This window comes from Onychostoma macrolepis, chromosome 23 (assembly GCF_012432095.1).
Source record: "Onychostoma macrolepis isolate SWU-2019 chromosome 23, ASM1243209v1, whole genome shotgun sequence".
NCBI classification, from domain to species: Eukaryota; Metazoa; Chordata; class Actinopteri; order Cypriniformes; family Cyprinidae; genus Onychostoma; species Onychostoma macrolepis.
This window is the reverse complement of record NC_081177.1, coordinates 16,027,894-16,045,930: the sequence shown is the minus strand read 5'-3', so window position 1 is coordinate 16,045,930 and position 18,037 is coordinate 16,027,894. Positions and strand designations below refer to the sequence as shown.

At 37.7% G+C, this 18,037-nt stretch overlaps 1 protein-coding gene across 1 annotated transcript; it reads left to right on the top strand.

The window, feature by feature from the left end:
* The first annotated feature begins 3,655 nt into the window (after positions 1-3,655).
* plekhn1 (pleckstrin homology domain containing, family N member 1) lies at positions 3,656-17,339 on the top strand. Its single transcript, XM_058763767.1, has 16 exons — positions 3,656-4,038; positions 5,962-6,052; positions 6,564-6,725; positions 7,707-7,787; positions 8,455-8,545; positions 9,842-9,975; positions 10,386-10,538; positions 12,581-12,661; positions 12,759-12,834; positions 13,001-13,146; positions 13,243-13,389; positions 14,102-14,350; positions 14,518-14,679; positions 15,070-15,291; positions 15,586-15,646; positions 16,583-17,339. The coding sequence occupies exons 1-16, from the start codon at positions 3,965-3,967 to the stop codon at positions 16,762-16,764; spliced, it is 2,112 nt and encodes a 703-aa protein (XP_058619750.1). The 5' UTR covers positions 3,656-3,964; the 3' UTR covers positions 16,765-17,339.
* Positions 17,340-18,037: the final 698 nt, after the last annotated feature.

Here is an 18,037-nt window from a genome sequence, read left to right as displayed (position 1 = left end):
CATTTCCGTTGAACATGTAAAAAAAAATAAAAAATCACAAAGGGATTTAACCAAAAAACTCTTACACCTGTTTGATGTGGCCCTTCAAAGCCTTTTTTATTCCACCTCTTACACCTTGTTTTTTTTTGTACTGTGAGAGCTCTGACACCCGTGGTTCTCTCTTGCACACGTGGTCCATTGAAAACAGCCAGAGGTGTGAAGTTAGCACCCCTAACGCACCCAGCGAGTCTGAAAAAACATTGCAGAGGGACTTCCCAGACAGGGTCGTGCCGATAGCCTTGCTCAATGCACAGCTCTGATACTTGTGTGTGAGATTCTGTCTGAAGGATTCATGACTTTCATAGTACATTGCGAAATAAAGTCTGTCTTATCATAATGTTTGAGATCATATTTCCTGTAAACTTATTTTAAAACATCTTTTTTTCAAACAGCGGTCTACTTGAATTTATGTAATAGATACTCTCATATAGTATTAGGTGTGTAATATACAGGTCAATGTGTGGTCAAAATGACCATTAGGGATATGAATCATTAGTAAATGGTGACTGAGAATTACATATTTTTCCTCCATTTGTTTGGGGATATAATCCACTCACAGGCTGAGCATTTAACCCCATATAGGATCCAAACAGAAAATCTCTGTCAGATGAGGAAGCACGTGATTTTTTTTTAATAAGATCGGAAGAAAAGCTACTCACAAAAAATGTTGTGGGCAGTCAGATACACTGTTGTGTTTGGCTTGGTTTTCCACTTCCTTCCACATCCGTCCTTTCTCCTTTGTGACAACTTAAAAAAAACACGGGCCTAATGTAAACCTTCTGTTTTTATGGATTATATAAATTCACAATAGTATGCTTTTGTTACAAGACAATTATTATTCTACATACAGAATATTAATGAACAGTGTAAACAAATTATTTAGTTATATTATCATAATTATAGTGGTTCATCATAGTATACAACTACTATTGAACCTTATAATGCCATAAAAATAAGAAAACATATGTGTACTATTTTGTCAAAGGTTTGGGGGCTTTTTTTAAATGTTTAAATCTCTCTTTTAAATGTTTTTGAAAGTCAGCATTTATTTAAACAAAAATACAGTAAAAAGTTATAGTGTTAAAAATGTTAAATAACTTATATTTTTTAATCAATATCCTTCAGAAATCATTCTAAAATGCTATATTATTAATAGTTCTTATTATTTATCAGTGTTGAAAACAATTGTGCTGCTTAATATTTTGTAGAAACTGATATTTGTGGTAATAACGTAAAAAAAAAAAAAGAAAGAAAAAAAGTTTAATGCACCCTTGCTGAATATAAGTATTTATTTCTTTAGAAAATAAAATAAAATAAATAAAAAAGTAAAAATAAATAAATAATAATAATAATAATAAATACAAAACATATTTGTGAATGTGCTAATTAAATATTAAGCAATATAATCATGTTTGTTAATGTTCTTAATGAAAATGATTTTAAATGTAAGATCTTGTAAATATAGCTAAGCTGGCTGAGAGTCAGAATGGAGAGATTTTTAAAGGTTGAAAATCCCGGATCCAACCCTTCCCTAACATCTGACCTGTATTCCAAAAAGCAACTGAAACTCAAAGGAGCAGACAGAAACCCATATGACTAGAAGTGAGATTTTCCCAGACTATGTCAGATGTTTCCCTGTTTTTTGTTTCACTGTAATTTCCTTTAGGAGACTCAGAGCTTGATGCAGAGTGAGCACCTCATGACTCATATTGTAGCTCTTCAGAGCTCAGACTGAGAACGGGGGAATGATACATCATCTCTGTTTTTCCATGACAGCTCAATGAAAGAGCTCTTTCAAGAATATATTTCTTTTATCACCCACTGCCTTCGCCATATTTATTATTTAAAAAAACAGAGGATCTTCGTGATTTAATAAAACAGAGAAATGCTATCCTCATATTTGTGCAGTGCTTCATATGATATGTTTTTTATTGCACCGAACTTCAGCTATTATTTGTCTGAACCACGGAAATTCTCAGTAAGCTAGTAAACAATGGCATAGTATCTGATCAGAGTATAAACGTGCTGTAGCTGTTTAATATAGCGAATTGAGGAATGAGCTGGAATGTGTCAGTTTAGTGCCTCCGGCATGGCCTCACTTACATTTCCTGGTTCAGCTGGTTTGAATCAGCAAACACCCACGCTAGAACAATAACCTCTAAATTTTCATTTCTGAGGGTTTGTTTGAAAATATGCTGTGGGAATGGAACCATAAATGGCAAGAGCTGAAATGCATACATGGAGTTTATGTACACATACATTTACACGTCATTAGAAGAAGCATTCAGAGAATGCATTCAAACACAGAACGCCTCATGCAATAGCTAATCATCATTAAGGCACATACAAAGAGGGAGGCTAGAACTTATAATTACATTTGTTATAATTTAATATTCTTGAGGCAATCTGCATGTCTGACAGCTGGAAGATATCAGGGATACAAACCCTCACCAGGATGGGATTGTTCACTTGTGCTTCCTTGATTGCATACAGGAAGCTCTTTTAATTTAATTAGATCATATCTCACACATTTGCAAACATGCAGAGACCATACAGTCACGAGCACCATGTTCACAGCAAGTACAGACGAGTGTAATGTGATAACCTGCTTAGAAATATAGATCCTAAAATTAGCACATTTTTATAGAATTACTTTTATATAGGTGATTTCGTAAGTTAGAAACTTTATTATTTATGTTTTATTATTTGTTATTATATTTTTGTCGTGATTGTAGCTTTTGATGATAATGTAGCATTTTAAAAATATGAATGAATGAATGAAATAAGTCAGTAACCTCCATTTTCAACAAAACTGAAAAAGTAAATAAAACAATACTTTGTTATAAAAATGTGTGAATTATATATATATATATATATATATTACATACTTAAACATAATATAATATAATAAAATAAAACCCAAATACTGCCAGTAATAGCAATAAAATCATATTAATAATAAACAAAAATGTAATTATTATTGTTGTTGTTATTATTTTATTAAAATATGAAATATTAAAATATTATTAACAAAATAAAATACTGCCATAAAACCATAACACACACACACACACACAAAACAATATCCAATAAAACAATCAAGAAAATTGAGCATACCATATTTCTGTCTAAACATCTTTAAAACAAGATTGAGAAGCAAAATAGATTATATTATGTCAGAGAAAATTTCTGTTACGTTTCATTTTTTCTTACCCAATTAGCATTTTTTAACCTAACTATTTTTAATTATTATTATTATTAGTAGTAGTAGTAGTATAAAACAAAAATACTGCCAGGAAGAGTAAGAAAAAATATCAATAATAAACAATAAATAAAATACAAGAAAATTTAATGATTTTTAAGTGTTCTAGAACCTTTTCTTTACACAGACTTCCAGACATCTTAAATATATTAATTATTTTGGTGAATAATATAATCAGCCAGAAGTATTCAGAGCATGTCCATGTCCAGACATGTTTGCTGTGACCTCTTAAGTGACACCAGCAGGCTCCTTTCTGACTTTAATACTCTTTCAAACATTCAAATCAGTGCCATTTGCCCACTATAAGGTGTGAAAAACTACACGTTCCCCTTTGTCATTTAGGCTTTATTTAGTGAAGGGATCTCACGCAGAAGGTGTGAACTTCATTGCTCTGGTCCTCTGTCTTCGTCTCCCTCTTTCCCCCTGCCCACACACACCTCACTTTATCTCCACCCACTGACACACTCCCTCTCTCATACACTCCCCTCTCGCCTGTCTGCTGCTTCAGTATCAGTCTCGTCTCTCCGGTGAACAGACACACACTCACTCACTCACTCCAGGGAGGTTGGATTACAACAGGGATCACTAAACTATATTGATCTTGCAGACAGATACACCAGCACTCTCTCATCGAGGAGATACACACACTGTCCCAGGATCAACATGGGGAGTAGTATGTCATGCGTCCCCCAACACAACTTCAGGTTCTCCAGCAAGAGCTTCATCCGCAGGAACAGGTAAGAACCATGAGAAACTACCTTCAAATTACCAAGCTTTTAAAGTATGAAGACATGTCATGCAAACAAGAGGGATGTCATGAAATGTTTTGAGATTTAACGTACTGGAAATGAATGGAAAATAAATAACAATATTATAGCTCAAACATCAATATTTTTGTCTTGTTTTACAGTAGAAATGTCTAATCATCATTAAAACCACATACATTTACTTGAGAAGCAAACTTGTGTACATTTAAAACAATTGTAGAAACTATTGTCTGATAAATTTCACAAATACACACAACTGCACATAACGTATTAAACATGAAATTTTAAACCAGAAAAAACTGAAATAGTATCTATTCTATTTCATCTGTTTTAAGTGCATAAGATATTCATTTATAAGATTTGCGTTCAGAAACATTTTATTTTCCTCACCCCACTAGCAATCTAAATATGAAAATATGAATTATTATTGTTATTATTATTATTATTATTTTAATTTGATATTTTTTAGATTTAAAAGAAGGAAAATTTGCCAATGGGGGAGAAATAGCTTTTGCCATTTTGCTGCTTAAACAGTTTAGTAATATATGATGATGTTGGAAAACAAGACAAAAATACTCATTGAAAAATGATATTTTGTAGCACAATGGCGTGATGAACACGGGTTAGTGATTTGAAATTAGCGGTGTAATGATGCTGTCTGTAAATCTCATTAGCTCAGCGTCAGGATCTCACTTCACAGTGACTGATACATTCATCTGCTGATAGAATTCACTAGTGTAATGAAGTTAGATCTATTTCTGTTTCCAGTGCAGCCTTCAGGGAAGGGTAGACTTCTCAGGTTTCGTTGTTTTTTGAGAGAATTGGGTTTATTCTGCGCAGAAAGTAATACTATTGTGCTTGCACTGCTAGTGACAGCGATCCGTGTAATTTACTGCTGTCCAATTTGGACAACTCTTCTGACTACCTGTCAGTAAAATAGACAGTTGGCCTATTTTAAATCAGACTGTTTGTCTGTTGTGTCTGGTTTGCATGTGCTCTGAATGTAAGTTAATGGGTTCAGCTAGGGTTCAGGGTCCGAGACCATAAAAAAGTCTTTGTATTTTTACTGCGAACATATCAGATCAGAGTTCAGTGTAGCGGGACCCCAGACCCTTTAAAACCCAGGACCCCTATCAGATTTAAATAAGTCTACTGAATGGTTGCATGTTTAATGAAAGCAAAAGGTGATCCGGTGGAAATAGTTACGTAAAGTTGTCGCTGTCAAACTTTCATCATTTTTACGAGCATGTTCTGTGTAACAAGCTGCCTGCAACCTGCGTTCTTCTCCCGGATGAATTCTCCGGATGCCAAACACGTTCATCACTGAGCCCTAGTAAATCACCGATACTTCCCATTATTGTCTGCATGAATGAGCCCAGTGTTGTTATGCTAATTGCATTCAAAGCAGAGACAGATTGACAAAGAGAGAGAAGAAAAACATGGGAGGCACTGAGGACGTCTCTCTCGCAGAGGATGATCTCCTCGCTGACTTTGACTTCCTTAGATTATCGTTGTGCAGGAAGGACTTCATTATATAGATCTGACACTAATGATTATAAATGGGGGTCATGGGTAACAAAAGGCATTTCATGAGTGGGGCATTGTGGTTTGTAACACAAGCTTTATTGTTTTTTCTCTTTAAATGGTGCACAGAGAGATGTAAAACTGATATGTTGACTAGTGCAAGCTAAGGAAGAATGGACATGTGTAATGGTGATGCAATCTTTTGTGTGGGACACTGAGCACCAGAATCTTCACAGACAGACTGGCTCTGACTCAGCGTGATTAACTGATCATCCTGAGTCAAGATAACCCCTGTGTGGGGTTGCATCCATTTTTTCTTGTCCCACAACCTTATACTTGACTAACTAGGGTCTACTGTTTTCTGAGCAGCAGCCGTTTGTTCCGGAAAAAGTACCCACAGGAGGGTCAGGAGAAGTCCAACAGCATCATCAACATTCTCTGCACCGTCACACCAAGAAAGGTGAGGAACCTTCCAGCTAATGATTTCCTAACCTTCTCAATAAATCATGAAAAGTTCTGTGAATTTTCAAAACGTCTCATTTTTTGCACGTTTTAAGAAAATGTTTCCTTGGTTACGCTAACACTTTGGAAATGTTAGCAGAATTTTACCAGATAATGTTCTAAGATTATTTTCCTAAGATTTTTCAAAAGTTATGAAAATATTGCTTCCAAAAGCTGTTTTAAGAAAGTTTTCTTTTGTTATACTAACGTTTCGGAAAATGTTAGTAGAATGTTACCAGAAGTGTCCTAAGAACATTTTCCATTAAGTCTTTATTCAAAATTGGAAGTTTTGAATGTTTACAGAATATCTGAAAATAGCAACTTGTAACTTTGAGAAAACTGAGAACATTAGACGAAGTTTTGAAAACATTCCCTATTAGCTAGGCTTTCACATATAAGAAGTACATCTTTGCATATCAGATGTTATTTAGAAAAGGAACTAACTTTTAACACTGTGTGTGTTGACATAGGAAATGTCACCGAAAGATCTCCAGGCGATCGAGAACATCAAATGGGACCCTCCGTTCCCCTACGACCCAGCTAGTGGATGGAAAAAGAGCAGCATCAACGTAAAGAACTACGGCAGAATGATCCACAGCTCCAAAGTGCGCTTCCGCTTCCTGCACTGCCAGGTACGACACACCAACTCGCATCTAAAACACATATCCAATCAAACTCCAAAACAAACACGCAGTCGTCAAGAATAATCATTCAATAAACCTTTCAAAACAGACTTTTAAATGATGATTAAGGTGGTCTAAGCAGCCGTGACAGTCACTTACTCACTCTCTATGAGGTAATGCATAACAAACAGGTGGAAGATACAAGATGTCACATGGTGGTTCTATGAAGCACTGTGGGAATGACGTACGTGCATTTTCTGATTAATTGATGCATGGTTTTGGGAGTTTAGGCCGTGTCGGAACACGCAGGGATGTGAGTTGTTGTGAAATGGCTCAGAGTTGCAGAGATTACCTGGGGCAGAGCGCACTGATCAAACCACTGATATATTACACATCGGCTCCGAAGCGTGGGAATCTTATTGGTTTGATAACATAGTCATACTGGGGGGAAAAAAGAGTGTGAAGGTGAGGGAAGAAAAATAACCCAACACAGGATGAGGTCAAAGGAGAACATACTGTACAGCGGTGACATTGCAGTTGAAAGGAAATGTTACCTAACAGTATTTGTGATAATGACATATTCTGTAACGTGGTAAAGACCTAGATCAGATGAAAGGAAATGAGTTGTCTGTGATAAATCAACTAGTCTTTAGAGCAAACAAACACTTCTCAGAAAGTATTCATAGAGACTTGATTTACACAGGAGTATTTAACCATTCATTCCAGGGATTGTGAACAAGATTGCTACATTTACCACACATTAATGCCCTGTCTATTTTTATTTTTTTATTTTGTCTGGGTGAAATGTTGCATCTTGTTTGGAGTTTGCCTTCAACATGACCTTTGAAAATCTTGCTATTCAGACTATGGGAGAGTGAAATCTTTTAATCCGCCTGTGTTGTTGAAGTCAAGCCTATAAAGCAGCATTACCCAGAATGATCCCTCTGATTGTTTCGATACTGAGCTGATGGAATGTGTCTGTTCTTTCAGGATGTGCATGACTGCTATCTGGACCTGTTCCAAACCCATCTTCATTTTGTCTCCAACAACACAACTGGACTCACATACCAGGTAAAAGATGCACCTACTGTATTCCTTTTGTTACACACAATAAACAATGCACACCACAGGCCAAAATGTAAAAGAGCTCCATATATGTCCATGCTGTCGTTTGAGTCATGCGGTAACGGAGACGGATATTACAGATTTTCTATGCTTTATGATGATGTAAAATGTGTCACCTCTCCATGCCAAAAGCGCCACACTAAGTTGTATTCAATCATAAAATTTGCTCTATCTGTTGTGACCTGTATTAATCGGGTTTTATTATGTCTGTATTCATTAACCTGAGTTCCGTCTGGGAGGTGACGGTAATAAATGTTCATTATCATTGAAAGAATATTGTGCAATACGGAATGCGTCAAAGTGACAGACATCTAAAGTGTCATAATTTTCATAACAATGTAACATTTATGTGAATTTGAATACAATTTTAAAACTTTCTAATCATTCCAAGTTTTAAAGTTATTCATATATAAAATGTTATTATATTATATAAAATGTAATTTTATTTTCAAATTGTTTTTTTTGTTGTTTTTTTTACTGTTTTAAAAATCAAGAAATATTTTTGAATTATTTTCAATGTAGATTTTCTAATGGCTCTCTATATAAAAATGTTTATTTAATTCACTGTAAAGTCAGACTACTAAACTCTCTATGATTTATTTTTGTTATACAGGGAACACTTCCTCTCAAAGAGCTCACAATTTGCAAGGTGCAGAACAGGAACAGCCTTGGTGATCCGCAGGAATTTGCATTCCAGATAAACGGTGAGTGTGCTTGATAATCAAGGGCTGAACAAACAGGAAACGGTAGGCATGAAACAAAAAGATAAACTGATGGGGAGATTTAGTTATCATACATATAATTGCCCAATACAAAGTTTTGTGTTTCTCTAAAAAAAAAAGGTCCTTTTTTTTTTTTATTCCAAAACCTGTTGTTCTCAGTGATATATTTAAGAGTGGAATTTGTGACTCTCAACCAACCAGAAAACAAAAGACGGGTGAGGCTTATATTGTAAAGCCACACTATGTAGGCCCAAAACCACTTCCCATGTTCGGACATTCCAGAGGTTCAAAAGCACTAACACAAAGTAAACCCTCCTCCATTTGCCACTAGTCAAAAGAGAGATAAATTGTCTTCAAGACCCCCCTTGTTATACGACAGGTGCGCCTGAACTCGCTCAGCTGTGGAGCTACGAGGGCCCTTTCCCTCTTCATTTCTCCTTCACAGTTAAAGTACTCCACATTCCAGCTCACTGGACCTGAACACACAAGTTTGCTTATAAAATTTTATGAGAATTTACCACATAAGAAAATATTGACTTTATTGCTTTGTCACGTTGAGCAATCAACAAAACATGCTTAACGTTCTCTGAAGATGAGTAAATGCGGCCGTGATTGAATGAAAAAGAATTAAAGCTTAACCGTTATGTGATGTTAAGTCCCACTCACCAAATTAGTGAATAAATCTTCTTATTTGCCACAACATTACATCGGATAGGACTCACTACTGTATTTTAGATTGCAAAGATGACGTCTTAGATTGCTGGGAGTGAGATTTGGGAAACTATGAGGCACACAGTAGCATTTCCAGTCCTGACTAAATATGTATTCTGGGAAAAAAATGACCAAGTCTTGCACATGAACACGTGCCTCTGCTGAGAACACCATCACACCTAACTGGCAATGACTGTACAGGGCAGGTCAGAGTGGCTGATATCGACGCTGATAATGGCTGGAATGTGGGTCTGATAAAGGGGAGATTCCAGTTTGATGCATACTTTCAGAATAGCTGTTTTCAAGAAGGGACAACTGGTTTACTGCAAATGCATGGCATGTTGTAATGTTAAGAGCTCTTGAAACAGATTATTTGCTCTCAGGGTCAGAAGTGTCAACACTGACAAGAAACAGAGCAATGGTATCTAGATAAATGCATCTATACTTAAAAAACAAGAGATTCACCAAAATATTCAGCAACCTGTTGCAGGTTTTAAAGAGATCCAGATGGTCACTGGTCGTAGTCATCTGACCTAACCTCTGACCCCTTGTCTTTAACCTTTGTAGGGGTCAGCTTAAATCCTATCATCGTGTACTGCTCGACAGAAGAAGAGATGAACAACTGGTTTGGGCTTTTGAAAGAACAAATCGAGGCCAATGGTGGCAGTGCAATCGGACAGGAGACATACACAAGAATTAAGGTACTGCAAAATCTACCTTTAATTACCTGTATTTGCTAACTGCCAAATTGAAGCATAAGACAATGAATGTAAAAAAAAAAAAAAGGTGTTAATTCAGGTCAGAGTGACTAATGTTGGCCATTGTCCTATGGGATTTCATAAGGGAGTGGTTTCTTTTGTGGTCACCTTAGCTGGATTTGAAAAAGACATGTTTTCTTTCCTGTTCTGACACATCATGCTATTGCAGCAAGTGAGCTCACTGAGCCAAACATCCGCATCCCATAATTAGCAGGGACATGCAATCAAGAAGCAATGGATTTCTTTGAAATCCCCAATGCTGATGACACTCCCTTATCTTTCCCATATCATAAGACACGTCATGCCAGTTTTTACTTTTGAGCATGGATTTAAACCCAGTATTGTCTCCAAAGGTGCAGTGCTCAGAAGAGACCAAAGTGGAAAAGGAAGAGTTGAGGAACTCCATCAGTAAAGAGCCCATTTATGAGTGGGAGGGCTCACAACGAGAGAGTCTAGGGCCCATCACTTACGTCACAAAAGTCAGGCTGCAACACATGCCTTGTCAGGTAAGAGATCTCCAGGATGTTCTCATCATCTCACCCCTTGTTTTGGTTTGATTATCTATAAAACCTGAAAAAATGGGAAAAAAAATAAATAAATATATTTACATAAATATAATGGCATCAAACAATAGCATATATATTGTTTAGTATTTATTATACAGTAAAGTATTTATTATACAGCAAAAAATGAAATTTCATTCATTACTCAAAATATAAGGAAATACAATTACAGTGTAGTTCACTTGAACACAGTGGCATTACACAACTGAGAATGACGTTCACTCTGAAAAGCCTTTGAATTAATTGTTTGGTCTTAGCATGAGGAGGGTCTAAATTCACTTTCTTAAGAGGTGCAAAGCAAGCTTAGGGTCTGTCTTTACACTTAGGGTCTGTTTTGGCATGGCCACTTTCACACTACCCTCATTAGTCAGAGTCTGCTTGGTTTCAGCAAGTCTCCTTGAACTGACAGCATACAAACACAAAGCACGCCAGTTCATACTATGGGGACTGTAGTGTAACCCAATATCCGGCGTACGTGTGGCCAAATATCTAAACCTTTCCCAGAGAGTGAGGGAGGGTGAGCAACTAATAGTCCTTCTTAAGTGTACTGTGAGAGCGGAGAGGATCTGCTTGTGAAAAGGGTGTGTAAACCAGTTGCTTGCCTCATGCACTTGACTTGACTCACCCAACAGCTGTCTTTGAACACACCCTGAGTTAAAGCACACACTCGTGGTCGGAGCAAGACCTCTGGGAAATTTGTGCTTCACACACTGCTGTGCAAAGTGATGGTCAGCTTCTTAGATATTATTAGGCTATGCAACAGTAAGTTCCGGTGTTGTGCACAATTCTGACCCCCTGCCAGATTATTACCCCCCTAGTATTGGTAGGTTTAGGGTTAGGTGTGGGGGAGGGGTTAAGATTAGGGGTGGGGTTAGGATTAGGCAATCAGATAGTGATTTCAACAAGAGGGGTAATAATTTGGCAGGGGGTCGAAAATGGGCACAACACCGCGTTCCAGACAAGGGACACATGATGATGAGCACTTTCGAAATGATTCTTCAAAGCCTTTGTGAATCTTTTGTTTCGAATCCGTGATTCCTACCAAACTCGCCATGTCAGGTGATTTCAGCAAACAAGGCTAAATTAAGTCATACTGTTTTGAAACTGTTTAAATTCTGATGGTTCGGCTAAAGTGCTCTTACAGGTAAACTATAGGGTCTATGATTTTAACAGATCTCTGCTAGTAATTAGCTAAGTAACCACCTTTAATAAAAGAACACACATTGTGCAAACTCTTCATATTTAATGATATTTAATGATTTGTAGATTACATTTAATAGATTGCACTTTCATAAAAGCAATTGTAATTGGTTTGTAAAAGGTTGAGCTCATTGCATTTACACCATTTTGAAAGTAGGGCTCGCTTCAGCCCACAAGATCCAGGGGGCGTGGTTGGATCCACATCTAGGGGGTGGAGATTGGTAGGTTTAGAGGTGGAGATGGGTGGGTTTAGGGATCAGGGGGTGGAGATGGGTAGGTTTAGGTATATGTAAGGTGGGAGGAGTTGGATCTGGATCCAACCACGCTCCCTGGATCTTGTGGGCTGCAGCGAGACGCTCCTCCCATTTTGACCAGTAGGTAACACCAGCCTGCATTTTTTCAGTGCTTCAAATCAAAAGAATCATTTTGATTCAGAATTTCGAAGAACTTAATTTCTCCCATCGCTAGCCGTGAGTCAATGAATCATTCACTCAAATGATTTGTTCAAACACACTGATTCGCTTAGGAATGAAGCAAGTTAATCGGTCTTTCAATCGATTTGTTCAAAAACTCTGAGTCGTTTGGGGACACAACTAGTGTGTTGCTTACAGACCCACACCAACTCTGCTGCTTATTTGGAAATAGTTTGTTGGTGGACCAAACATAGATAAAGTAACTGCAATAAAGTGACTAAAACAAGTTACTCAATATTAGCTTCTTGCCTATTTTACTGTAGTGTATATACACAATAATGAATGTGATTCAATTCCTCTGTTTGGCTGCAGGAGCAGTATGACCGTCTGCTGGTGTTGTATCCCAACTATCTCATAATTCTGTCAGAAGAGAGTGATGGCCTCTTTTACAAGGTATCTCAAAATAATTTCATCTACGCAAATGAATACAGCAGCAACATTACATAACGAGGGACTCGGGAAATAATCTTGAATGTATTTGTAATTCCAGGGCAAACTTCCTCTCAACATGATCACAGTTACAACTCCCTGCCAGGACATCAAACCCAGCACATTTATGATTGAGGGTGAGTTAACAAGTCAAACTTCAGTTGCCAATTGTTATAGTTCTTGGCAAAGATCTTATATGTGCCATAAAGATGAGTGTAAACTGTGACTGGTTTCCTATCATGCTGTGCCCTGTTTCTGCACAGATGCATATGTGACTCTAACTCTTGTGGGTTTTGTCATTAGGGAAGTTGATAAACCCCATCATCGTGTCCTGTCTGGACAAGAGCGAGTTCAATGACTGGATCCAGTATTTCAAAAGTGCTGACGTCCCCATTCTGAGCCCTCCTCCCCCTGTCTATGACATCATTTACACTCCAACACAGAAACAGGTGAGCGATCACTTCCATCTTGGACATGGTGTCAAATATCTTAGATACTGCATGTAAATGCTGTGAGATATTCACTTTCTCCTCCATTACTCTCAGGCTCCAGAGTTTGACAGGTGGAGCGGCAACAGCCGTGGAGCTACCGACCCACTAAGGCAGTCCCAGGACAAACGCAGGTCCCATGAGCTCCAGCTGCCCAGTGCCGATGACAACCTTATTTCCCCTGGTTATGCTGAGCCTCTCTGTGTAAGTATCTCAACAACCCAAACTCATTAACATCAAACTGTGAACCCATCCGCAATGGGTTTTCCAGGTGAACTACTCTTGCACAGTTTGATTTCATATCTAGTATGAAATTGGGTTAGGCAGTGGTTATCCACAGATTTAAAATATGGGGCATTATTCATAAGAATGACTTTCATGTTTATTTTGGAGGAGCAGCACATGTGGTTGTGAACAAGATCAGCAGTGTTTCAGTTGGGCTGTTAATAATTAACATGTGTGCAATCAATTTCCGTAGTGTTACCACCTACAAGACTCTTGTGGATTAGTACCTCCAAAAGTATCCATAATACATTTTTTACTCTAGTTATTCAAATTTTCAACTCTTAAAAAAAAAAATCACATTTAAGGTTTACACATACACAACCCAACAATTTACTTAATAGAAGCATGTGTTGATGTTCAACCACAAAATGACAAGGTGCTACAACATTTTAACTCCTCTTAGTCAACACGAACTGCCATTCACAGCACATTTTATGTCTGTAAAGCTAAGTATTTTTAATTGAAACAGAAAAAGATGTAGGACTAGACCTTTTTTCCATTAGATTTTATCCACTGAAATTGATTGGATAGGGCAAAGTTGTCGAACAGAGTACAAAGTTTGTTGCAATCTAGTAAAAGAATGTGAATACAGTCCATTTAATCAGTTTCTGTGTTGTGTGTTTTGGAACAGTTCATTTCCAGCAGGCCTAACTCCTCAGACACACAATACTCAGCTCACCTGGGCAGCAGGAGCAGCAGCTTCTCCTCTCATGTCCGACCGGCCCCTGACCACCATCCTGTTTCACTCCACTACTCCTCCCCTCCACAGACATCCTATCTCGCTTCAGAGGGGCCCATGTCACCGGTTTACAACATGCCGTACAGTTCGGTGCACTGCAACGGCCCCGTTCGACGCATCGAGAAGGCCCCGCTAGTCAAGGTAGCAGAGTTTGACTATAATCTGTTGCACTACTTAGTGCAGTTTTTTTTACTTTGAAGACAGGTGATATTTGTATTATTTGCATCAGTTTTGAATTTTGGCTTTTGGGGGAAATGGAATGTATAAAAACAAGTATAACTTATATTTTTCCATTTGTCTTCATTCAGTCAAACAGCTGGAGCACGCCACAGACAAATGTCAAACACCAGCTCTTAGTTCCACACCGCCACTCAGAATTGATCGGCCACCGCAAACCTCTCTCGCCACTTTATGACGACCCCAGCACCCCTAGTATGTACCCTCTGGAGGAGAGCTCTGCACATGCGTCGGTAAGTGGGTCAGGATATCAGATCCGCTCTCTCACTTGACACCGTGGTGACCAAACACCCCGAAAGCAGGGGCGCTGATTTGACAGGCTAAAGCCATGGAAAGTCCCCATAGCCTACATTACTTATTGATCCATCCAGATGCATAATGAAAAAGGCTGCTGAGCGAATGAGACAAAGTGTGATCCCTTCTAATTTGCACATTTGAGACAATATTTCTACATGGAATGCAGGTTTACACTTGTTGGGTTTTCAAACCTGGATTACATAACTGGTTTAGGTCTAAATCCTTTAATCAGCGGAGTATGTCAGGTTTATTCACAATGCTATCTTTTAAATCACCCTTTTGAGTGAGTGCAAATCTCATGAAGTGCATTTTTTTCTGCTACACAGCACTCTTCTCGGGGCTCCATGGAGCAGTCGTATCCTCCTCTCCTTCCTCCCTCCTTCCGGCTCTGCACTCCTCCTCTTGGGCGGAAAATCAGACACTGCCAGGCCCTGGAGCCTGAGCTGGTCAGCAGTCAGTGGTCTGATGAGCTACGTGCCCAGGCCATTTCCAAACTGAAGTTACTGCCTGCCCCAAACCGACAGCCAGAACACAAACTCATCTCTCAGGTAATGGAATGGTAGTCAAATTCCTTTCAAGACATTTATTCTTTTAATGAGGCTTTTTGCTTCATTATGATATCAGGATATTTTCCCCCAAAAATATCAAAATTAGTCAATTTCATTTCCCCCTTTGATGAATAAAAAAATCTTACTGTCCTCAAACTTTTGAAAGGCACAAAATGTATACTGTAACAAAATAATAGGACAAATATAATTAAGATAGACAGAAATATTGTTCTACATGAATGTAGCTTCAAAGCAGTATGTAAAAATGATCTCCTGTTCTCCTGTCTTTAACAGAGAGGTTTCTCAGGTCACACTGTCATGGAGGCGCAGCAGATATCTTACAGTTACTCGCCAGGTGAGACTTTTTGACATGCTAAAGTTTGGAGGCAGGTACAGCACCACAATGACATGATGTCATGCATGTTTCACGGATGTAGATAGAGAAATAGATACACAAGATATACACAGCGAGTTGCACGACCAGTTTTGTGGCCACAGGTTTTGTTTAGCGTGTGAAATGTTGACCTAGATCTTCAGTATGTTTTATAGACCGGTTCAACACTGATCAAAAAAAATGTGTTTATATGAACAGCTTAATCATCTAATTAGGCCACATGTATACACACTCACTTGTCAGGTTTAAACACAACACCATGAGAAGGAAATAATCCATGGTGACACGTGCATAGAGCAGACTCTCATGGCACAGCTAATAGGATGGTTTTAGAATGACCTTCTCCAGCACACACACACACACACACACACACACACACACACACACACGCTCGCAGGTTTAGATGGGGTGTGGTTGCCCAGGCAGGACATGACAGTGGAAACAAGAGTGCAGATGAAGGGGCATGTGTGTGTATGTTTGTGTGTGTAATATGGCTCAGGCCCAGGGTATTTTAAACGACAGCTCTGCAGGTGGCACATGAAGGAAAGACCAGCGAAAGGACAGAATTACCACCGAGGGTGATTTAAAGCTCACAAGTGGGAGATCCTGCAAGACATTTAGAGCCCTTCGGTGGAAAAGAACACAACAAATGATATGTTAGATCTTAAATTAGGTCAAGAAGTTATTTAGATGGCTCAGTTTACTATCTTCTTAAACTTGGCATGTGGATTTTGATACAGTATCGGAAGTTCATTCCATAAGAGTAGGGTATCATTGAAAACAGGGAATTTTACAGCTGTGATTTCCAGGCATGAAAATTCTAAAAAGTCATGGAAAAAGTCATGGATTTAAACTAAATATTTCAAGACATTAATCATTATCTTTTGCTTCTCACAGATGACTCTTACCTTCAGCCAGTGGATCCAGATGACCAGGAAATGGACTATGATAACATATGGGAGTTTGACCCGGATAATGGGATGATTCAGCCCCTGCCTGGACCTTTACCACACCGGACACCGGCTTACTTTGGAGCTCAAGGCCTGGGTGCTATGACAACACAGCAGAGATGGTCATAAAAGAGAACAATGGGCTTATGCCCGTCCGGACTTGCACACATAGCAGACTAATCAAAGCCACACATGCACACTGGGCATGTTTTCACCAAGGGCCAGCATGCCCGAGTATCTGGATATGCACAGTTTGTTTATTCAGTGGCTCTATGACATAGTTTTATTTTGTGGTGATGGTTTCAGACTGCTGTATGCATTCGGTACGAACAAGTGTATTACAACGATTGATGCATTTATGTATATATGAATATAAGAAAAATACAGGTAGCAATTGGGAGTTTTTGCATTTAGTTTAGTTTGTGAGTCCTACAAACTATTGGAAATTGTGATTATATGCATATTTTTTTAATACATACCAAATGTAAATATGTTATTTTTTCTATTTAAGTTTTAAATGTAAGTTTTTATTATTGTCGATTGTTATTATTTGTATTTTATTTATACTTCTTTCATTATGGCCTTCTACTTTTTGTTCAAAAAATCTGTTTGTCCTGTGGAGGTCAAAGTTACTCATTAGAAAAAACATCTGTACTGTTTTTGCATTGTTTGTGACAAATAAACTGTGATGAAAACAGTTGTAACACTGCTTCAGCTGTTCACTTTAAATATGAATGTGTTGCTAATTTTTACATTTTTGAGTGATTTGAAATGTTTTGGAACACCTTTACTATCTTTGAACAATATGGATTTACTTTTAAATTGTAACATATTTAGATGTAAGTTTAGCATGTGCAGGATGAATTATTATAGAAAATAAATACAGGCATTTACCATTTTATTTGTTATTTCACAAAATATTAAAAGAGGGGTAAGAAGATGGCACCTATTGCGGTAAGAAGCCACCCTGGATAAACATTTACAGAATGTATGAATAACTTTTGATATAATTCTTATTAATATTTAAACATATATTTTGGGGCTTTTTATTATATAGGACAGTAGTAAAGAGCAGACAGGAAAGCATTGGGTTGAGAGAGGGGGCGGGATCAGCAAAGGACCTCGAAACGGGAATGGCGCCGGCATTACTATTTAAATATATTTTTAAATGTCAATAATATAAAATGCCAACTCTACTATTTCATTTAAAATTTTATTTTGACAATTGAGTTGTTGAAAGATAAAATTATTCTATGACTTAGGCTATATACAGGCAGATGAACATTTACATATTTAATTGCCAATATTTTATTTAAAGATATGTTCATTTCAACAATATGAATGCAAGTTAAATTATTTAATTCAGTTTTGACTTATATGTTTTAAAGAAAGTGAAGATGTC

What these genes read in the sequence shown, in the direction of transcription:
- plekhn1 (XM_058763767.1), top strand. Translation starts at nt 3,965, where the DNA reads ATGGGGAGTAGTATGTCATGCGTCCCCCAACACAACTTCAGGTTCTCC. An exon ending in TGCAACACATGCCTTGTCAG is followed by an intron (nt 10,539 to 12,580) that starts GTAAGAGATCTC and finishes GTTTGGCTGCAG; the next exon opens with GAGCAGTATGACCGTCTGCT. An exon ending in AGAGCTCTGCACATGCGTCG is followed by an intron (nt 14,680 to 15,069) that starts GTAAGTGGGTCA and finishes TCTGCTACACAG; the next exon opens with CACTCTTCTCGGGGCTCCAT.